Raw genomic sequence first — 18896 nt, 5'->3', positions numbered from 1 at the left:
CTTTCCAAATCTTCGAGGTGCCACAAACAGACCACCTAGTCAGGACCAAACTGTCAGCTTTGCTGGCCATCACCTCTGAAGGCAGTCATGTTCCTTAGAGGCCATGAAGTCTGCAAAGCCTGACTGAGATAGGGGTAGGTTGGAGATGATACATTCTGGCTGTGGTGGGAAAGGTCCTGGGGAAGGTTTCCTAGATTTGTTCAGAATTTGGCTTAGAAGGTAGTTTAGGAAAATATTTTTATTAAAGCTTTCCTATCATAATGAGATAACACCCGTCAGTAAATAGATGAAAATTGTAGTAACTACTTTCCAACAGAAAAAAAAAAAAACCAAAACACATAGAAGGTGCTTTAATTAGGAATTGAAAGTTAAGAGAAAACTGTTTAACTCAAGAACCCCCCAAATTTGAAAACTGTTATAATAGATTAAGTAGAAAGCCCTAAATCATTGAGTCTTTTTTTTTCCTGCACAGATAATTTTATTTGGCTTACTACTACAAAATTTTTGAAAAGTGCTGATAAAGCACTTTGAAGACTTCAAAAAAATGGACAAGTTTTGCAAGTTTCTCCATCAGAAGCACTGATTTTGAAATATAAAGAAAGATATTTTCGTACCTGCTTTCCACTGTAGCTAGATAAGCTTTGCTCTGTTCACATGTCTTATTTGCTTCTGAGAACGTCAAAAGTGCAGAGCCTACCAAGTAACAGTGAAAACCATATCTTTTCCAACCCTGTGACAAACATAAGGTTCTTAATGTGAAATTGAAAGAGACTTCAATATAGAAATTAGCTCTGCTCTTTTGTGTATAAATATTTGATGTTCAATTTGTTGCAGCTAAGCTTAAAAACAAGATGAAACTGGGCTGATCTGTTAATAAACAAAAGCTGGTTTTTTTGTTGCTGTTTGCTCGTACAGAAGGCTTTTTTTGTTTAATGGATGACGTCAAGATCTTAGTTTCCATCTCTTTTATGTGTATGTGACTTTTCAAAGAAAATTGTGACTGTGCTATTTGCTATGGCTTTCCAGTGCTCTGTAAGGCTGAGATTATGCAAACTGCACCGTAACGAGCCTGTGATTCATTTGGGGGGAGATGCAGCTCCAGCCTTCCAGAGCTGTGGGGTCTGACATAATGAAACACAAAAATATTGCAATATGGAAATGAATTCACATACAAGCACAGCTCCCCAGAGCTGCCCCTGCCAGCCCTCAGTGCAAGGGGTGAGGAGATGTTCTGAGCCAAGAGGAATCCAGTCAGTGCTTGTTTGTGGGGAGGGTAGAAAGGAGGAATATCAGTAAAACACCCCTGCTTCTTCCTGCTCTTAGAGAGAGCTCTGCTGACCAATATAGACATAATGATTTTCTGAAGAGGTCAACTCTGGAAAAATTACTTGTTTAGAAAAAAATAACCTGCTGATATCACTCAAAGGCCAACTAAGTAGTCCAGCGGTAGTAATATGGTACAGGAAAGCTAATCCTTTAATGTTTTGAAATTATTTTCTTTGTTTTATCATTCTTATGTAGTAAGGACTTCATAAAGGCTTTAAATAGACAGCAGACCTAAGAGAACAGACAATGTGGCTTTTGGTAATTTTACACGTATTGTTAGGCTAAGAGCGTAAACAGAGAGAATAGTGGTGAAATTATGATGTTAAAGATACATGTAATTTTGTCACATAATTAATTTATGAGACAGTATTTACTTTCTGGCAGCCTGGGTCCTCCATTGCCTCTTTTTCAGAGGATTGTGCTGAAGCCTTCTTTTTACAGATGTAGCCAAGTTGCTTATCACAAACATCAGTTGCCCAGTATCCATCCTAGAATAGCAAGGAGAAGAAACAAATGTAAAGAAGTGGCATTCATAAATATAAGAAAACCAGTGTTTTCCTCCTTCTTCACTACAAGGCACACTGAAATATATTACCTAGGAAGGCTATAAGATTGTTGCTGGGGATTTATTAGAAAAAAAATCCAGATACATCTGTCAGGATTGGTTTAAGATCCATCTGATGCTGTTTTGAGGTGAAAGAAGGAAATAAATAATATCTTGAAGTCTCAGCATTACTTGCTATCATAACTATCTATTTAATGAGAGGGTTTGTAAAGATACATCTCATCTGGGGCTAATAGATCTGCATTTAGAGCAGGATTATTTCACTATACTTCTGGAAAAAAGATCAATGAAACTGAAATAAAGCACATCTGAGTGTGTTGCAGTAAATCTAACTATTTTATCCATCAAGGAGAAAACTCTGAAAAGTACTGATTTCTTTTAAAAAAAGAATTATGTAAAAAATAAAATTTAAAGAGGACCTTTTTTCCCCCCATAAAATCTGGTTTAGGATCAATTCTATTGATGCCTAATACTGACAAAAATCAGTACTATTCTATGATATAACAGTTCTTTCAATAACAGCATTTCTTTCATAACAGCCTTTTCAATCTCTTTCTTTTAAAATTCATGACACTTCTTGTGTGTATATGTGTGTGCACACACATGCATGTAAATGTGTCAACCAACCATGTCTTGCAAGAAAATAAAGTTTGTGAGCTAAGCAGTCAGAAATACTATAGGATTTCAGGTTAGGTATTTGGCAGGCAGGTGTTAATGCTCTCTCTATGTCACGGCTGAAGAAACATGCCCTAGTGCCAGGTCTCCATGTCTCAATGAAGTGACACGGAGGGACATATTGGTCTATCGGATCAGAAAATGAGGTATGCAAATAGCATCTATGATAACCACACAATGTATTAACTAGTTCATTCCCTTTCCTCTCCCAGAGCTATCTTTTTTCATTGCTGCAGCATTAGAATGAATCTAATATAAAATTTCTGGATCAGGCTTTTCACCAGATAAGAAATTTCAAAAGGCAGCACTAGGAAAATGCTACCTCTCTACTTCTGATCTCTTCTGTCCTCTAAACATCTCTTCTGGTTGATGCCCAGTTTATTGGGAAAACTATTTTAAGTTAATTTAAAAAAATGACTCCTGAATAAGTATATAATGGCAAATGATTTCAGACCAACATAGTTATTAGTTTGCATTACTGTAAAATGACTGCATGGTTATACCTGCCCCTTCATGACAACGCAGTCCTCCAGACCGCCTGTGTAGGTGGGATGTCTGCGCTGCCATTTGGTGAACGTCACAGGAGTCCCGTCACTCCACTCAAAATAGAAGTGAGCCTTCAGGTCGTTCAGACCCAGCCATAGCTCTTCTGTTGGCTCTGAAGCATGAAAAGAAATAGTTTTGCTTAAGGACCGCTATACAATATGGTGAACATTTTCACATCTGGAACAAACAGGGAGCCCAAACAGGGTGTTCTTCCTGCTTTAAGAAAGATGCTGGTTTCCTCCCAGATCTGCAGCAAGAGATGTCTTGGTTTGTACTTAAAAGGCCTCTAATTCCATCCAGAAATACTGAGTTTAATAAACTTGAGGCTCTTTATGGCTGATGGAAGATTTGTACAAACTTTCTGAATATCTGTGATTCAGAACAACATAATGGCCCGTAGCATGGAAGGTAGGACAGTGAGTGTCCCACCTCTCAGGCAATCATACTGAGCTCAAGCCATGAAGACATCTGCCAATGCATCTCCTTCATGCGGAAGCATTAGAGGGATTGTAATGGCCCATCAGGGGTGTTCACCAAGTCCAGCAAGTAGCAGGAGTGGTTACTACATATCCAAGGAAAATCAGAAGTGACAAGATATTATTTTCTTAGAAGGATATACAGCAAGAGGTTAACCTCAGCAAAAGGTTTTAATCTCAGCAAGAAGTTAAATTTCTTATAGGTTTGGAGCTGAAAATATTGAACATAGAATAAAGGTGCCAGAAGTGTAATTTTTAGAGATCTTTATGTGTGTCTATTTTTTTCTTTTCCTGCTTTATAAAGTTTTACAATGTAGATTATGTCTTGATAAATATAAATATACTTCTATGTTTATGCAACAGCAACAACAGCAAACAATACCATAAGTTAGATTTAGCCTTCAACTTGTGACATTTCAGGAAAAAAGCATTAATATTTAATAGGAAGCCCAGCTTTTATGTTACAGATGGGGCAAACAAAATACGGGCCTACGTATATACTCACTGTAACCAAGCTGTGACACTAGAAAGCTGTATTCAGCAATGTTGTGGACACTTGCCAAATCTCCGTTTTGCTTCTTACATGAAGTCAGAGCATCTTTCCATAATTTGGGTTCTCGCTGAATGCTGTAGCAGTGGCCTGCATATGGCCGCCAACCATCTGTGCACTTAATAGGTCTCAATTCTTCTAAAATTAAAGCACAATTTTTCAGAGCAATTTTGTAAGAGGAAGATAAAGGACACTAGAATGAGGTCTCTTGAGCACTCTTTACAGAAGTAGGACTATATGAATAAACATAAAGCTGTAGTTAGAAATGCAAATACATTCAAATGAAAAACAAATATCATTAAGGCACAGTATGTTAAATATGCAAATAGAATGATGTCTCCTTAAGCAGAGAATCAATGAAAAATGCCCATATTGTGTAAGACATGTAGTTTGAAATAATGCTCTTTGCCCCCCGGAGCAGTTTGGTCAGTGTGTCATGGTCTCCCGTGCTGCATGCAGTGGCTGACATTAGGCTCTACCTCCTGTTCAACGTCTTCTTGCAAACACACATAATTTTCAGATGTGGAAAAGCATGAAGTAACTCTCTGGTAACTGCAGGTCAGGAAACAGTGCAATTAGTGCAGAGTTGGTAGTTTTGTCTTCATATTTACTCAGTGGCTTTATTATTCCTAATTATCTTTAAAAGCTTACCTTAAGCTTGTTTTAAAAATAGAGTCCTGCACCTTTTTTTCAGATTAATAGGGGAATAAAGGTTCTGAAATTATTTCTCTACTTTCTTTAATATAACTACTTCTTTGTAAAAGTAGCTTTTATAACATTCCCAGGTGACAGCCTCCCGCAGATCCCTCCTGTGTGTGGCATGTTCATAGCCACGTTGTATCATCGAAGGCTCAGGTCGGGGTGGCCCATGGATGAAATGTAGCTTGTGCAAATACTGCTGCTCCTCGTGGTCTGCTCACATGAACCCAATGCATTGCGTACTGTTGTCATCAGAGGAGGATTTTTTGCATTAATATTAGAATAACTGCAATAGCTCATTTGGAGCAAGTGAGAAGAAAATGAGAAGCATAAAATTTCTACTGTATTTATGCAAATTTGATTGCTGGCACTGGTTACCATGACAGAGCAGCTTCTATCTGTCTTGCAAGAATGAATGATAGAATGATGGAACAAAATAGTAATATTCTGCTATGAATGGTTAATACACAATGGGAGGACAAAAGCAATATCTAAAAGTCTGTGTGTGCATGTATAGCTGTGTTTTTCAAAGGTTTCTAATGTCTTGGTTGAAAAAATAATGTTGCATACCTTTTATCATTTGCAGATCTTTACAGATTGCTCTTTCTAGAAGTCAAAGAAAAATCTTTCTTTCTATTTGACTAACCTACCTTTGGGTATAATGTCAGAATCGGAGTGGAAGTTTCTCTTTTTACAAATGTAGCCAAGTCTCTGGTTACACGCTCGGTTTTCCCATTTAGCATTCTTTCTGGGATTCATCACTCCACAGATTTTCCCAGGCAGCAGGACAGGACTTCCTTTGAGTAAGAAAGAAAATAGAATCTCACAGCAAAAATAAATAAAAAGATTAAGAAAACCCTCATATTATTAGTAGAAACATCAACTTATTCTGATTTCTTCAATGCTTAATATGAAGAAGCCCTCTCCCATAGGACAACTGGTGTTGTAGTTTATAGGATACTGCTTTTAGTTTATGCATTCACAGTGAAGTAATGACCCTCCATTGACTTTGTGTCAGGATAGTACTAGGAAATTTCTGGTTCTGTTCCTGATACTGATATCCTGGTGCTCACAGACAGAACAGCTGAAGCTAGACCGTTGTCCTGTGTCAAAAACTTCTTTAAAAATATTCAGTTTTAAAGTATACCATCCCTCCAGTATATCTCAAGAATTACACAATTCTACTTTCCTATAAAATAACTTTTCACTTTTCTGTTGCAGTGTTTAAAAACCTCTGTAAGCAGCAAAAGAAATTGCCTGATACAAAATTTTTGAAAACTTAGAGGAGAGTTTAATTATTCCTTTACCACCTTGTAACTCTTCCAAAAGAAGAGATGGCTTGAAATACTTGTGGCACAAAGAAAACATGGGACCAACCAACCAAAAAGCAAACAGAAGAACTTTCCACGTGTGAGGAGCACCACAAACCCACCCCTGTCTCCCTTCCTTGATGTGGCCCAGTGCAATTTTGCATAAACTGCTGAGGAGTTATGAGCTGGCTCTGTAAGCCTTTCAATAATATTTAGAATTTCTCCAGACAACATAGTAGCATTATTTTCTAAATATTTTGCTACTTTTGGAAGATTTGGTTTATATTTATTGTCTTGGGCAACATGTTATGGAAAAATTCTGATCTCTGGTCTGCAGGGTTATATATCACCCCAAATGACACTCTACTTTCATAAACAAGCTCTTTGGTTATGTAAGAAAATAAAAGAACTTGCTATAGCTGATATCCACAGTGAACTTTGTAATTTGGAAGTGTACTTCTTAAAATAAAGATCTAGATCTTCAGCTATTCTAAATCAGAATGGCTTTCCTGAAATAAAAGTAGTTAGGGCAGTTTTTATTAGTTGGTGTCTTATCAGAAACCATTCAAAGATTACAAAATAGATACAGTTCTTACCAGGAGCCCAGTTTAAATATCTGAAAGGGCTGCCCCCTGCCCATTGCCATCCACTGTTGAAATTCAAAGTGTTCAATCCAATCCAGAATGCAAAACTGAATTTTTTAGTTAGCTCTAAATTAGAAAAAAAAAAAAAGTCAGTTGTATCTCCCTATTCTCATTCTTAGCAAGTTCATCTAAAAGAAATAAAGTTAAAAGTAAGAAATATATATTTCTTAGTGTAAACCACCCACAAACCAGTACTTTCTGCATTATTGAGGTGCACAGATTAGAAAAGTAGTATATTTAAATGAATAAATACTGATTTAGCAGAGATGTCAGTAGTTAAAAGAGCAAATGAACATCTTATTTCACTACTTAAATAAGAGTTTACTTCTCTGTCTTTGTTTCATTAAAACATAAGAGATGTAAAAAATACCTTATTTTCATCAGGAGATTGTGCTAAAATGTTTCTGTAACCGATTTCATGGAGTAAACACATCACAAATACAAAGACAGTGTGCCAATTAGTTGCTTCCAGATTTTTTTCTATGATGTGAGTGGTTTCAAAGTCTCCTTCACACCATTTATAACCAAACTGATACCATGATACTTGCATCTGAAATCCACTGAATTTATTTGGAGTTTCTGTATGCAAATGTACCCATATTAGGACCAATCTAGCCATCATCATATGTTCTCCTAGGAAAATTAATATTCCTTGAAACACGGAGGAAAAAAGTGAATTTGAGGACCAGACCGTAGCCCTGTTCAGGAACAAGTGCACTGGCACAAAGGCAAGCGGAGGAAACCTTCCCCCTGGGAGAGGCTGCAGACGATGCAATAGCTCCCACCTGGAGCACAAAGGTGGGATGGGGCCATTTCTCCCCCTATAGAGATTTGAGACCACCCCTTCATAAAAAAACCACCAGCTAGTGGAAGGGCAATTCAGACCGTTTCCCTTTTGGCAGCTGCTGAACCACTCCTGACAACCTGTCTTCTTCGCTGAGACAGCAGACAAGGCAGCCAACTTCATCATCTAAAGCTCTGGGGCAGCATATTTTAAGGTCTTGTTCTCTATCATTTTACCTCCTATATATGCTTGCTCATGAATCTCTGTGATGCTTAATAGTTCTGCGTTTTGCTGCTGACAGCTTTTCCTTGCTTGGTGCCATGTTAGAGCTGATTCTGAGTTTATCTGATAGTGAATGCCAGTTGAAACATCTTCTGTCCAGAATCTTTCTGTGTCATCTGGAAGAAGGAGTGACATAATGCTGTTAGAGGATTGACAATGCACCAACTAAAAGCAAATCAAGTATGTAATGATGCAAAATCTCTAAAAATGCACAGCAATAACTGTATGCTATCATCAATTTTAAAGCACCAGAAAAATTGAAATCAGATTAGGCATCTATTTTAAAAAAGTGTCATTTTTTTTAAATTAAAAATATTATTTTGAATTTCTAAGTTTTTAGAAGGGAGTGAATAAGTTTCCAATGTTTGCTTTTAAATTTTCTTTTACACAAAATGTAGTACTAGGTAAACCAAATGTATCTGTTGATTGAGAAAAGAGATTCTGGGGTAAAGTCAGAGGAGGAAAGTAAGTGTGTAGGTGAACTATGACCCTGGAAGTTCTTCATCGTCGTGGGGCAGGAACTCCTTCTTAGTTCGTCATCAAGAGAAGCGGTGTTTTCAAAAATGGCAGAACCTGGCCCTTGACAGCCTGAGGAGCTACAAAAACACTCTGTGTAGCACCAGTGTGCAAATCAGCTGCAGTCTTTGTTTGCAGAACAACTCAAAAAACCTTTTGAAACTGTTGTGTTATTGGGAAGGCAGGTGGTGAGAAAAGTAAAACAGTTTGTGTCCTGAGATGGAGGGATTCAAATGCAAGTTCAGTGCAGAAGATAGTACAAAGATGGGAGAGGAGGATCATTTTAGCAGTGGCATTTTGGGGTAGGCTGGCAATAGGAGACAAGAACAAGGCAGGAAATGGATGTTAAGGGCAAAAACCAGCATTTAGCGATTAAGTGAGAATTGACTGACAGGGCACGGCTGAGGAATAAAGAGCAATGGGAATTTTTTGAAAGAAAGATATCAGTCTAAATTCATGCTGGTCATGCCATGTACTTAAGTCACATAAAATGAGCTATCAAAGAGCCTCCTCACCTCTCTGGTCCACAAAGAGAAACAGGCACCTCCAGGAGGTGAGTCAGAACCTGGCTGGGCTCAGCCACACTCTGGAGGCACCTCTTCCTCTCCGCTTGCTGGAGAGGGAGCACTGGGCTACTGGGGCTAATGTTCAATCAGATGATTTTCATTTGGGCTACTCTGACAAGGTTTGTCATGAGGGTGTGCAGCTGGTACCCAATAAAGAACCTGGTAGCTCAATAGATGGTTTTCTCAACAATGTTTCATGACAAGATAATAAATAAAATGCAGGACTTACTTATTAGTGGGCAAAATCCATACAGTTTATCAGCATCAAAGTCTGCTGTTGTCGCACACCAGAGCAAGCCATCTGACCTACCAGCATCTGTGCACTCGTTGTACTGTTTGCCTTCATATTTGAAAGGGAATACACATGGCTGCCCATTGGCATTTCCTTGTAATGTAAAGGTATCTAGGGGGAAGAAAGGGTTAAGAGGACATATGAAAATAATAATAAAATCATAAATCTGACCTCCTAGTAATGGACCTATCTTATCAGTATATCTGTCTATCTAAACTGAGAGGTCACACCATCTTTTTTTAATTAATTTTTATAATTTTTTACCCCTTGTGTTGCTAGAGATTTTAAATAAAATGTTGTTTTAGTAAAATCCGGGGTTTAAGCACTGTGTTTAGAGTTTGATATATATACCTTGTAGAAAAGTAAAATTCTGTGGTGATAAGTTGCTGATAAGTTGTGGTTCCTGAAGACGGGAAAGCCACAAGTAGATCTCAGACAACAATGAGTTCACTGCATTGTTGTATTCTGTACGGCTCAGTAGGTTTGCTTTATCACTCCATCTTTTCATTAATTGTTTAAAGGAAAAGGGTAGCTGACCAGAGAAAATACAGATCAGGTTGTCATGAGCATATTTACACAATAAAAATTTTAGGGTTCAATCACACATTTCTACACTTGGAGACATCTTGCAGATTCACCCTCAACTCAGATTCTGTAAGATTAGTAATGCTTCATCTTTTTAAACTATCACAGTATTGTGGGAGTGTTCTTTTATCCTGAAATGTCTGATATACACTCTCAATCTTACATTCATGCAAATACATTCATCTGCTCAGTTCCGCATATATTACTGCTTTACCATTTCTCTCTATAGCTATACCCAATGAATGATATACATCTTCAGATGAGAATTATTTTTCTAATTTGGTCATACTGGAGGGGAGGAGCCAGTTCTTCCTTCTCATACCTCCTGTTTTGTAGCAGAAAGAGAAATTTGCACAGCTATCATGAAAACATGGCTCTAAAACCCTTTGACTGATCACTGCACCATGGGTGTGATGGGGAGGGTAAATGGAAAGAGTTCCATGCTTCCTCATCTCTCATACAGTGCCATCTGATTTAATATTCCCACAGAAAGAAATTCCAGTTTAAAGATCCTGCTCTTCTTACCTCCATTTCCCCCAACATCCCTACATCACACCTCTTTTATTCTGTGAATCAAGAATTGCCAGGATAATACCCAACATCTCTTCAGATCATGTATTGATTCTGATAACAAATACAAAATAATCAGTCTATGCGTTAAAACTGTAAAGCTGCCCAAGGAAAAGCGTTTTCCTATCTAGTTTAACACAAAACCAACAGGAAACTTACCCAGTGACTGTAATGAACCATGTACGAGGGAAAGAAAAACTAGGAACCTGGAGAAACTCATTGCAAATGTAACTTGCTTTTCATTCCTCTACCAAATGTTGGACTATAAGATTGGCAGTGTATAAAATCCTTCTGAGTCAGAATAGTAACAGGTCCTTCTCTGTGTCAAAGGGTTGATGGATAAAGCTCTGTACTCTAAATAAGGAAATATCCTGTCACATGGTATTTTGAAATAACTAGAGTGCACATTGCAAACACTGCTCGCTTTGATGACCGAGTCACTTCCAAAACTGAAGTCTCCATCCTTGTCACTAGAGGTGGTGACATTTGTCTTTTTCTGAGACTTTGCTAGTATTATCTATAGGTCAGTTGTTGGGGTGCTACACAGGACAGACCTCTAAAAAAGCAACTTGAGAATTGATGACAAGAAACCTGCAGTGAAATACCATTGATTAAAAACTCAGACTCTTCAAGCCTTACATCTCAGAAACAAAGGGAGACAAACCCCTAGTGATTCAGTACATTGCTATAAAGTCACAGCTCTACATAACTAGAAGAGAGCAGACGTTACAGGATCTGCAGTATTCAGTGCATTATGAATTATTGCTCACTTTGAGGACTAAAATTGCTTTTTTTTCTGCAGTGTTACACTGCTTACTTTGATCACAGTTTGAGGCTGTGCTGTTTATAACTACTTGTCGAAGACCTGAAAGAAGTGAAGTCATTCAGTGCCATAGGCTAGTGGTAAGCTTCCCTATAACAGGAGGGAAACTTTTGCCTGGAATGCTTTTGTCAAGCAAAACGATGTGTTCATCTATCTGAGAAATTCCTAATGAGGATGTTCCAGGACAAAGCCAAACGTAAGCTAAATTGGAAATGCTCCTTTTAATCTGTGAGCAAAGTGCCCCTCTGAAGACTTATATTGTCATGGCAATTCTTGTACAATTACACTGCAAAGCTGTCTTGGCAAATATTCACATACAGACAAGTCCTACTGTTCCTTCTGTTTATTTACATTAGTGAAATTAAAAGAAGTTGTGATAATGAAATTGAAAAAAGTGAGAAGCAAAATAGTCAGTAGTAAGATATATATAGAAGCTGAACAGATGTCATATGAGGAGGAACTATCTTTGCTTTTATTCATAACGTGTTAGGGAAAATTATTGCAAGAACTGGCTTAAGCACTAAGCACTAAGAAATACATTTTCAGAAAAAAAAGTCTGGATTTCCGTAAAACTAGGAATTGAATAAATAGTTTAATAATAACTATTTTATTTGCAGGTGACATTTAGGGACAGCTTAGTGTGAGCAAAACTTGCCAGAGTAGCCCAAAGTCATAAAGCTGAACGGTGCTCAACAGTGGGGTGGGAGAGAAATAGAAGCTGAGTTTACTGAATAGAACCATATTTTGGGTACAGCTGAAATCACAAAATGAAATGGCTCCAACAGAGGGGATCCCAACAGAAAATGCCTGGAGGATGCAATTCCTGCCTAGTTCTCTCCTCTGCTTCATGAAGTGCTAGCTGCATTCTGGTCCAAACTGTGCTTTAGTTACCCACTTGTGTAAATGGATGCTTGTGAGGATTCAGCTCTCCAAGGCTGCAGAGTGATGGGGGGGGGAAGATTAGTGCAGACACTGGGGTAAGCTAAAAGAAGAATTGCGCACTTCAGAGCTGCCCCTTTCACATGACCAACCAGCTTGATGCTGGTTACAGACTTTTGGGGGTCAGTGTCCTGCACGCTGCATTTCACTTGTGCAATAACCTGTCCTCACCAGCGTGCTAAACTCTTGAGTGTATTTATGCCAAGAAAACAGGAGTCCAGTGCCTAGAAAAGAAACTTCATTACTTTTTATTATTATTTCTTTTAACTTTCCGGCTTGCTCAGTATAGACGCTATGCAGCCTGGAGAAGGCAGGTTGTTTGCCAGGGCTATCTGCTAAGCAGTTTTCCCCATAAAGTGTTTGGTGCTTAAATGGTATTTGCAGCTCACCTAAGTGCTATTTTGTACTGCTTTCCACTGTTTTTCTAACATCTTAAACTTAGTCTTCTTGCAGTTTTCTAGTACAGTATCATCTGCTGCATTCCTTAGTTTTCAGTTCCTTTTTCTCATGTTTAAAAATGGCAAGTTGGTGCTTATTCAAGCTGAATTCAAAGTGGTGGGGAGAGAAGCCCTCCTTGTTATTGATGAAAGAGTTATTGTGCAGACAGGAGCACCTCCCTTCCCCTTTTCTCTCACTTGATTCACAGGGAAGGCAGAAGTTGAAAATTATACTAATAAAAACTTTATTTATTTCAAAGCATTAACAAAAAGAAGGAAGAATGCAAGAGTGAAAATATTTTAATTCATGTTAGTGAACATACTACAGTTAACAATCATATTATCAGATTGAAAAAAGACCAGGACCTACACGTGAGCTTAATATCCTTTGCTGGTATGAACTGTATTTTTCCATAGCAGAAAATGAAAATGGCAAGGTTTTCTATCCCAAAGTTAACCAAGATAAGTATATGAAGCACCATTTTATAAGTATAATAGGATACAGCTTTAAGAAACAATAAAATTGCTGGTCTGATGGAGTGAATTTTGTGGAGCAAAACAAGTTCAAGATTGCCATAGAGTTGGGCATATTTTGTTTTTTGAGTTCTTTGCAGTGTCCACAAAGTCATGGGAATACAGTTCTAAATAGTAATCACACTTTCTTGAACATTCGTTCTCACTAGTTGACTTTTATAGTACTTTTTCAGTATGTTTATTTGTTCTTGACAAGCTATTTACACTAGTGCTTTTGCTAAGGCGCTTGAGAACATCTTGACAGTTACAAGACTATAACATTAATCCTTAATTCCAATTTTGTAAAATATGCATGATACAAAAGAGTCTGCTACTGCAAAAAGAGAAAGGGGATGTAATTTAAGATTACAGAGACCCTCACTAGAGACTTTTAACAGATACATCCTTTATTTTCAGCAAGTAACTTGCTCCTCTGAATTGGTACATTCCACAGAACCCTTTCTCACCAGTTCCCCAGTCACCAACACATCATTTTAGAAGTGTTTCATTGCCAGAATCTGTTGATAGTTAGATGTGTCTTTTTCTCTTGTAGAAATAGACTGACAGGGCAGCTCCAAGAAGAGCGAGAATAGCCAAGAAAATGAGTGGCCAAACGGAGACATGAACAGGTGGGTGAGTCTCTTCATTCTTTTCCTTGCCTGAAAAGAATGCATATAACTGTGAGAAACCTAACTAATTTTTTATTCCACATACAACATGAAAAACATGGAGGAGATGTTCTCTCTTGCCTGAACTTGGAGTCTGTTTGGTGAAAATCTAAGCCCCAAGTTGTTGCTGATCAGTAGCCAGGTCTCTGTTGCTAAAGCTAAGGTGGTTTTAGTGAGTCTGGATTAGAGTGATATACAATGCATGCAGTGGATGCTTGTAAGAATTTAATGAAAGTGCATGCTTTTGATATGGTATGGGATGCTAATTATTTGGAAATTAGTTTTACAATATTTTTACGTTACATTATTTACAATAATATCTATGGAAGAAAATTGCATATACATCTACATAGGTTTTAACAGCCTAGTTAAAGCTCTCTGCCTGTTCTCTAAGTTAGTCACAAGTTGGGTCACTGCTGAGCTTGTCAGCTCATGGTTAGCCCTGCAGCAGTCCAGTCAACCAAGAACATGTGAGTGCTCGTGTGCATGTAAAAAGGCACCGTGGGATTACCCTGAGTGATTTATAACCATGCATCCCAGTAACTGTCAGCAGGACTTGCTGTGTAAAAGGGGGTGATTTGGGTAAACTTGTTTTAAGTTCTTCTTGTATTTAGATTTTTGTTAATTTTCTTATGAAAGCTCTTACCTTTTTGCTGTAGAGGACTCCCACTTGGCTCAACTTCAATGAATAGCGGAGAGAAATAATATGACACTTCATTAGAATTCATAAGTTTAACTGTTTTGCTAGAATTGTACAGGAACAAAAACCTGAAGTATTACCATTGCCTTAATAACATATATGTCTGTTACAAAACGCAACATAAGTGAGGCAAAAAATACATTACTAAGGTTTTACCTTTCTACTTAACATTACCAAACTGTAATATTCATTCATTTAAAACTTTATATTGTTTTTATATCTACCAACATTCAAATACTGACTCTTTTCTATGTTCACTCAAAAATACTTTTTCACATTTTTCATGAAATATTAATTTTAATTTACTGAGAACATAATGTACAACTCTGGAGATTGATTTCACTTAGCACATTTTAGGAAGCTCTGCATGTCCAGCAGGATGCTGCTGTTACAATTAAGTTTAAGATTCTTAAATGTCTTTCCTAGAAAATGCCCTTTGAATCAAGGCTGCAATCTTCCTATTTGCCTATGCATAAGAAAGAGACAGAGAAAAAAAAAGACCTTTATAAAAATCTTTTTTGTTGAAGAAGTGCAAAAAAATTTTGACACTCAGAAAAGAAAAAAAGTGAAACATATTGGATGTTCTTATAAAGTAAGAAAAACTATTCTGAATCAAGACTCCCTAAGTTATCAAGAAAATATTTCTCCTCTTAGCTCTTTGCAAACTGTAATGCAAAACACACTTGCTACCCAGAGGAGAAGTTATAAAGGCAAAATGTAAAATGAAATGAAAGCAGAGCAGAATGTAAAATAGAATCATAGAATCATTTAGGTTGGAAAAGACCTTTAAGATCATCGAGTCCAAACGTCAGACCAACACCACCATGCCCACTAAACCATGTCCTGAAGTGCTTCATCTATGCATTTTTTGAATACCTCCAGGGATGGTGACTCCACCGCTTCCCTGGGCAGCCTGTTCCAATACCTGACAACCCTTTCAGTAAAGAAATTTTTTCTAATATCCAATCTAAACCTCCCCTGGTGCAACTTGAGGCCATTTCCTCTCATCCTAGACAAATGAATAGGTACAAAGCAACAGTAACCCCTACTAAAGCAGGAAATAGTAAGATATGAGAGCATCTTATGATTCAGTGGATGGATTTTAGTTCTTCTTTATTATTTTAGTACTGTATGAGATGGAATATAATTTGGATGTTCTTAGTAAATCTTGAATGGGAATTAACTGATTTACTGCCATGGGCATGTGCTAATTTAAGCATGGAAATTAACAGTGCATGGGAGATGACTGTTTCTTTGTTACATTTCAGTTTGTTTTTTTAATTAAAGACTACACTTGAAAAATTATTAAAAGCTAACCCCAAATTTTCAATTATTTTTCTGAGAACTACAGTGTCTTGCCATGTCTTTAGTATTGAAATCACGTCCTTTCAACTTTTCATTCAAACAAAGGAATCTTAAAAATTGTTTTACACAGGAAATGAGGTTTTCAGCATAGGACAGAGTTGTTCCTCATGATTTACTGGGGACAATGTACAATGCAAAAGCTGGAAAATTAAACCTGATCTCACAGCTACTACAAAAGAAAGTACAAAGCTTTAAAGATGGCAACCTACCATTTTTTGGTAAGATTGTTTTTAACACCTAACTTAAGGGAATGGAATGATAATGCTTTCTTTCAGATAATTAATTGTTTTGTATTTCCACTTGGGTATACTATATGTGGGGTTTTTACCTCTGAAACATTAGTCTGGCATATACAGTATTGCGTGAAATTTTCTAGAAATACTGATAAGACAGCTTCTGTAGTGACTTGAAGTTTTCATTTAATAGGGAAGTACTACTTATATTATTACTGCAACACAAACAGATGGCCTTTAGTATCCCTGAGGAATTACTGAATTAAAGATTGTTGAATCAAGCCCAATATGAATCCAGTTTTTTATATTGGGTAGTAATATAGTTTTTGAGTATAACAAGCTTAGAGAGGAAGCTTGATTGTTCACGTTAATCCCTTCTTGCAAGAGTATAACAACTGTTACAATACTTAGTTCCTGGAAAAGTCATAAGTTTGCATAAGTGTTTGACAGATGCCATACCAATGCCGGTGTTAGGTATTCAAAAGTTTTCTGAAAGACTCGTTCTCAACCTAAGGTGCATACAGCACACGTTACCCCATTCCCATGCGAGTCCAGACAGGGATCTGAAGAGCTCGCAGTCTATAAAACCAGACAACTACAAATGTTTAGAAAAGTGGGATGTGCCAAACGAAACTGTCAGAAATTACTTCCAGACATGTGGTGGAGGGCTGTAACAGTTACTAGCAAACAGATCTGCTCTGTCACTAAGGGCTGAGTCACTAAGGACTTACCTTTGGGTTTTTTGCAGATAAATCCTTTTTCAGAAGAGCAGTCAGTGTTGTCCCAATAACCAGATGGTGCAGCCATTTCGACACAATGATGCTCCACACTGGACTCTTTCTCATCCCAGTTGACAAAGTCCAGCACAGCATTATCTAGCCACAACCACTGGCCTAAAGAGCAACATACAGAGTAAAAAAAAAAAAATAAAAAAAAATGTATCTATCATCTCATGGATATATTAACTCCTTAGCTCAGCAAAAGACTTAAAATATGTAATTGTAACCCATTTTTCAGCAGAAGACCATGTAATTTTTTTGTAAAAATACACTCATCCTCAATTTTCTCATATTAGCAAAGCATTTTTCAATTAAATATTGAAAGTAAGACATTACCTTCCACATTTCGGTAAAGTCCTATCCAGAAGCCTCCTACTTTATTTCCAAGTGGTTGTATTGTATGGATCAGAAAGTCAGATTCATCCGTGCTTTCTACCGAAACCAAGGTAGCACCTGAAAGGCATTAGCAAGCAAATAACCATAACCTACATGAGCAACTACTGGAATGACCTCCTCTTTCAAGTCTGTACAAACAATAACTTTTGAAAGTACTATGCACGCTACTCTGTTGGCTTCCCCATTGCTTCTTGTGGAGGACAGAGAACTGGAGGTGCTTAGTGGCCATGGCCCCCACCGCTGCCCCTAGGATGGTGCCCCAGAAACCAGGAGCTGATGGGGAACTCTACGCCTGGGAAGGCTGCAGCCCCTGGGAGTACAGAAGGTTGCACAAAGTTGCTGTGTCAGTTTATTTTCACTGTGCCAGATTCAGAATAGCTTGGTAAGTAAATAAAGTATTTCTAATGATTTTTTTTTTAAATCAATGTTTTTACATTTTTAGGTGAGTTTTGTATAAACTTTCGTACAAGTCTTGTCAGTTGATAATGAAGGCTCTCACCTAACCGAGCACACTCGAGGGAGGCCAGTGCCCAGCTTGTCCCAGCTGATGCTTCGAGGTAGTAGCAGTGGCCGCGGTAAGGGATCCAAGCCTGGAGTTCAGCTGCTTCAGGGCAGTCTCCGGGCAGCTGAGCAGGGTCAGTAGGAGCTATAGCTAAAGAAGCCATATGGTATGGAATTGGTATTTTGTTATGAGTAACCTATGAGGTAGGATACGTGTGTAAATAGTGTGGGATTTCTCTCACCCAGCTTTAACTATCTGGACCTCTACTCCTGACTATTCCAGGTCCCCAGCTCAGACAACAGGGAGAGCCAGGCAGTCAAGAGTGTGAAACATCTTATTTCTCCAATCACATTTCTTAGGACAAGGAAACAAATCACATCATGCAGCACCTAACTAGCTGCCTTGGCAGTACTGTGAGGAAAGCAAACCCTGAGGGATGATACAGATCTTGAATTTGCATTCTCACAACACAGAAGGCTGTTGTAGGCTAATGAATGACTGACACCACAGTCCCATATTGTATGGCTGCCTAGTCTCTGTATGTTGTCACTTCATACAAAGAAGCCACCAGTGGAGCATGCCTCTGCCAAATTAGTCTGTTTCTGATCATGTGTGCAACTCCAATTCACTTCTATCGGTCTGCAATTCTTGCACTGCATATGCGGACCAAATGTGCAGCTGGAAAGTTTAACCTGGAAGCCACCTTCAAGTGGCAAAATCTATTTTGAATTTCATATCAGGAACAGACTATATTATGTAGCCTTAAAACCTCAAGGAGGGAAAAAGACACAGTTCTACAAAATCTACAAGCAAACATACCTCTGCATACCTCTACAAAGAGTTAAAGTAGCATTCACATTCCCAAGGCTTTTACAGCTACATCAGAACTGCTTTAGCTCTAGCAATAGTGAATGGGAGTGAAACTCTTGACTGCATTTTGGCTCAGTGACACCTGTGTGTGAACTTACCCAGTTGCTGGAGCCCACACAGTCAGTGCACGTTTCCAGCACTTATTTATATTACACACAATCTCAAGTGTGGTTTATGCTTACATCTCAGAAAAAGCAAAAGACCTTGAAGGCAGATCTTCATCTCATGCAAACAGTTACAACTATGATGAAAACAGCGCAGCCATATCCGTTTGCACAAGAGGGT

General features: G+C 38.0%; 2 protein-coding genes across 2 annotated transcripts in view; both read right to left on the bottom strand.

The window, feature by feature from the left end:
- LOC104828799 (macrophage mannose receptor 1-like) overlaps positions 1-10606 on the bottom strand; it is a 33531-nt gene extending 22925 nt beyond the window's left edge. The window contains exons 1-8 of the mRNA XM_010562742.1: positions 10546-10606; positions 7812-7973; positions 6744-6857; positions 5488-5634; positions 4094-4276; positions 3070-3224; positions 1701-1814; positions 615-730 (exon numbers count right to left, since the gene is read on the bottom strand). Coding sequence (XP_010561044.1) covers positions 615-730; positions 1701-1814; positions 3070-3224; positions 4094-4276; positions 5488-5634; positions 6744-6857; positions 7812-7973; positions 10546-10606 — 1052 coding nt within the window. The remainder of the gene's footprint in view (positions 1-614; positions 731-1700; positions 1815-3069; positions 3225-4093; positions 4277-5487; positions 5635-6743; positions 6858-7811; positions 7974-10545) is intronic.
- A 3020-nt stretch (positions 10607-13626) lies between these two features.
- LOC104828793 (macrophage mannose receptor 1-like) overlaps positions 13627-18896 on the bottom strand; it is a 34763-nt gene continuing 29493 nt past the window's right edge. Inside the window, exons 26-30 of the mRNA XM_010562729.1 lie at positions 17739-17891; positions 17180-17296; positions 16796-16957; positions 14413-14445; positions 13627-13757 (exon numbers count right to left, since the gene is read on the bottom strand). Of these exons, the coding sequence (XP_010561031.1) occupies positions 13627-13757; positions 14413-14445; positions 16796-16957; positions 17180-17296; positions 17739-17891 (596 nt within the window). The remainder of the gene's footprint in view (positions 13758-14412; positions 14446-16795; positions 16958-17179; positions 17297-17738; positions 17892-18896) is intronic.

The sequence above is a fragment of the Haliaeetus leucocephalus genome, unplaced genomic scaffold, assembly GCF_000737465.1.
Source record: "Haliaeetus leucocephalus isolate CR32 unplaced genomic scaffold, Haliaeetus_leucocephalus-4.0 Scaffold0, whole genome shotgun sequence".
NCBI classification, from domain to species: Eukaryota; Metazoa; Chordata; class Aves; order Accipitriformes; family Accipitridae; genus Haliaeetus; species Haliaeetus leucocephalus.
The sequence above is the reverse complement of the archived record's forward strand: the minus strand, read 5'-3'. Positions and strand labels throughout refer to the sequence as shown.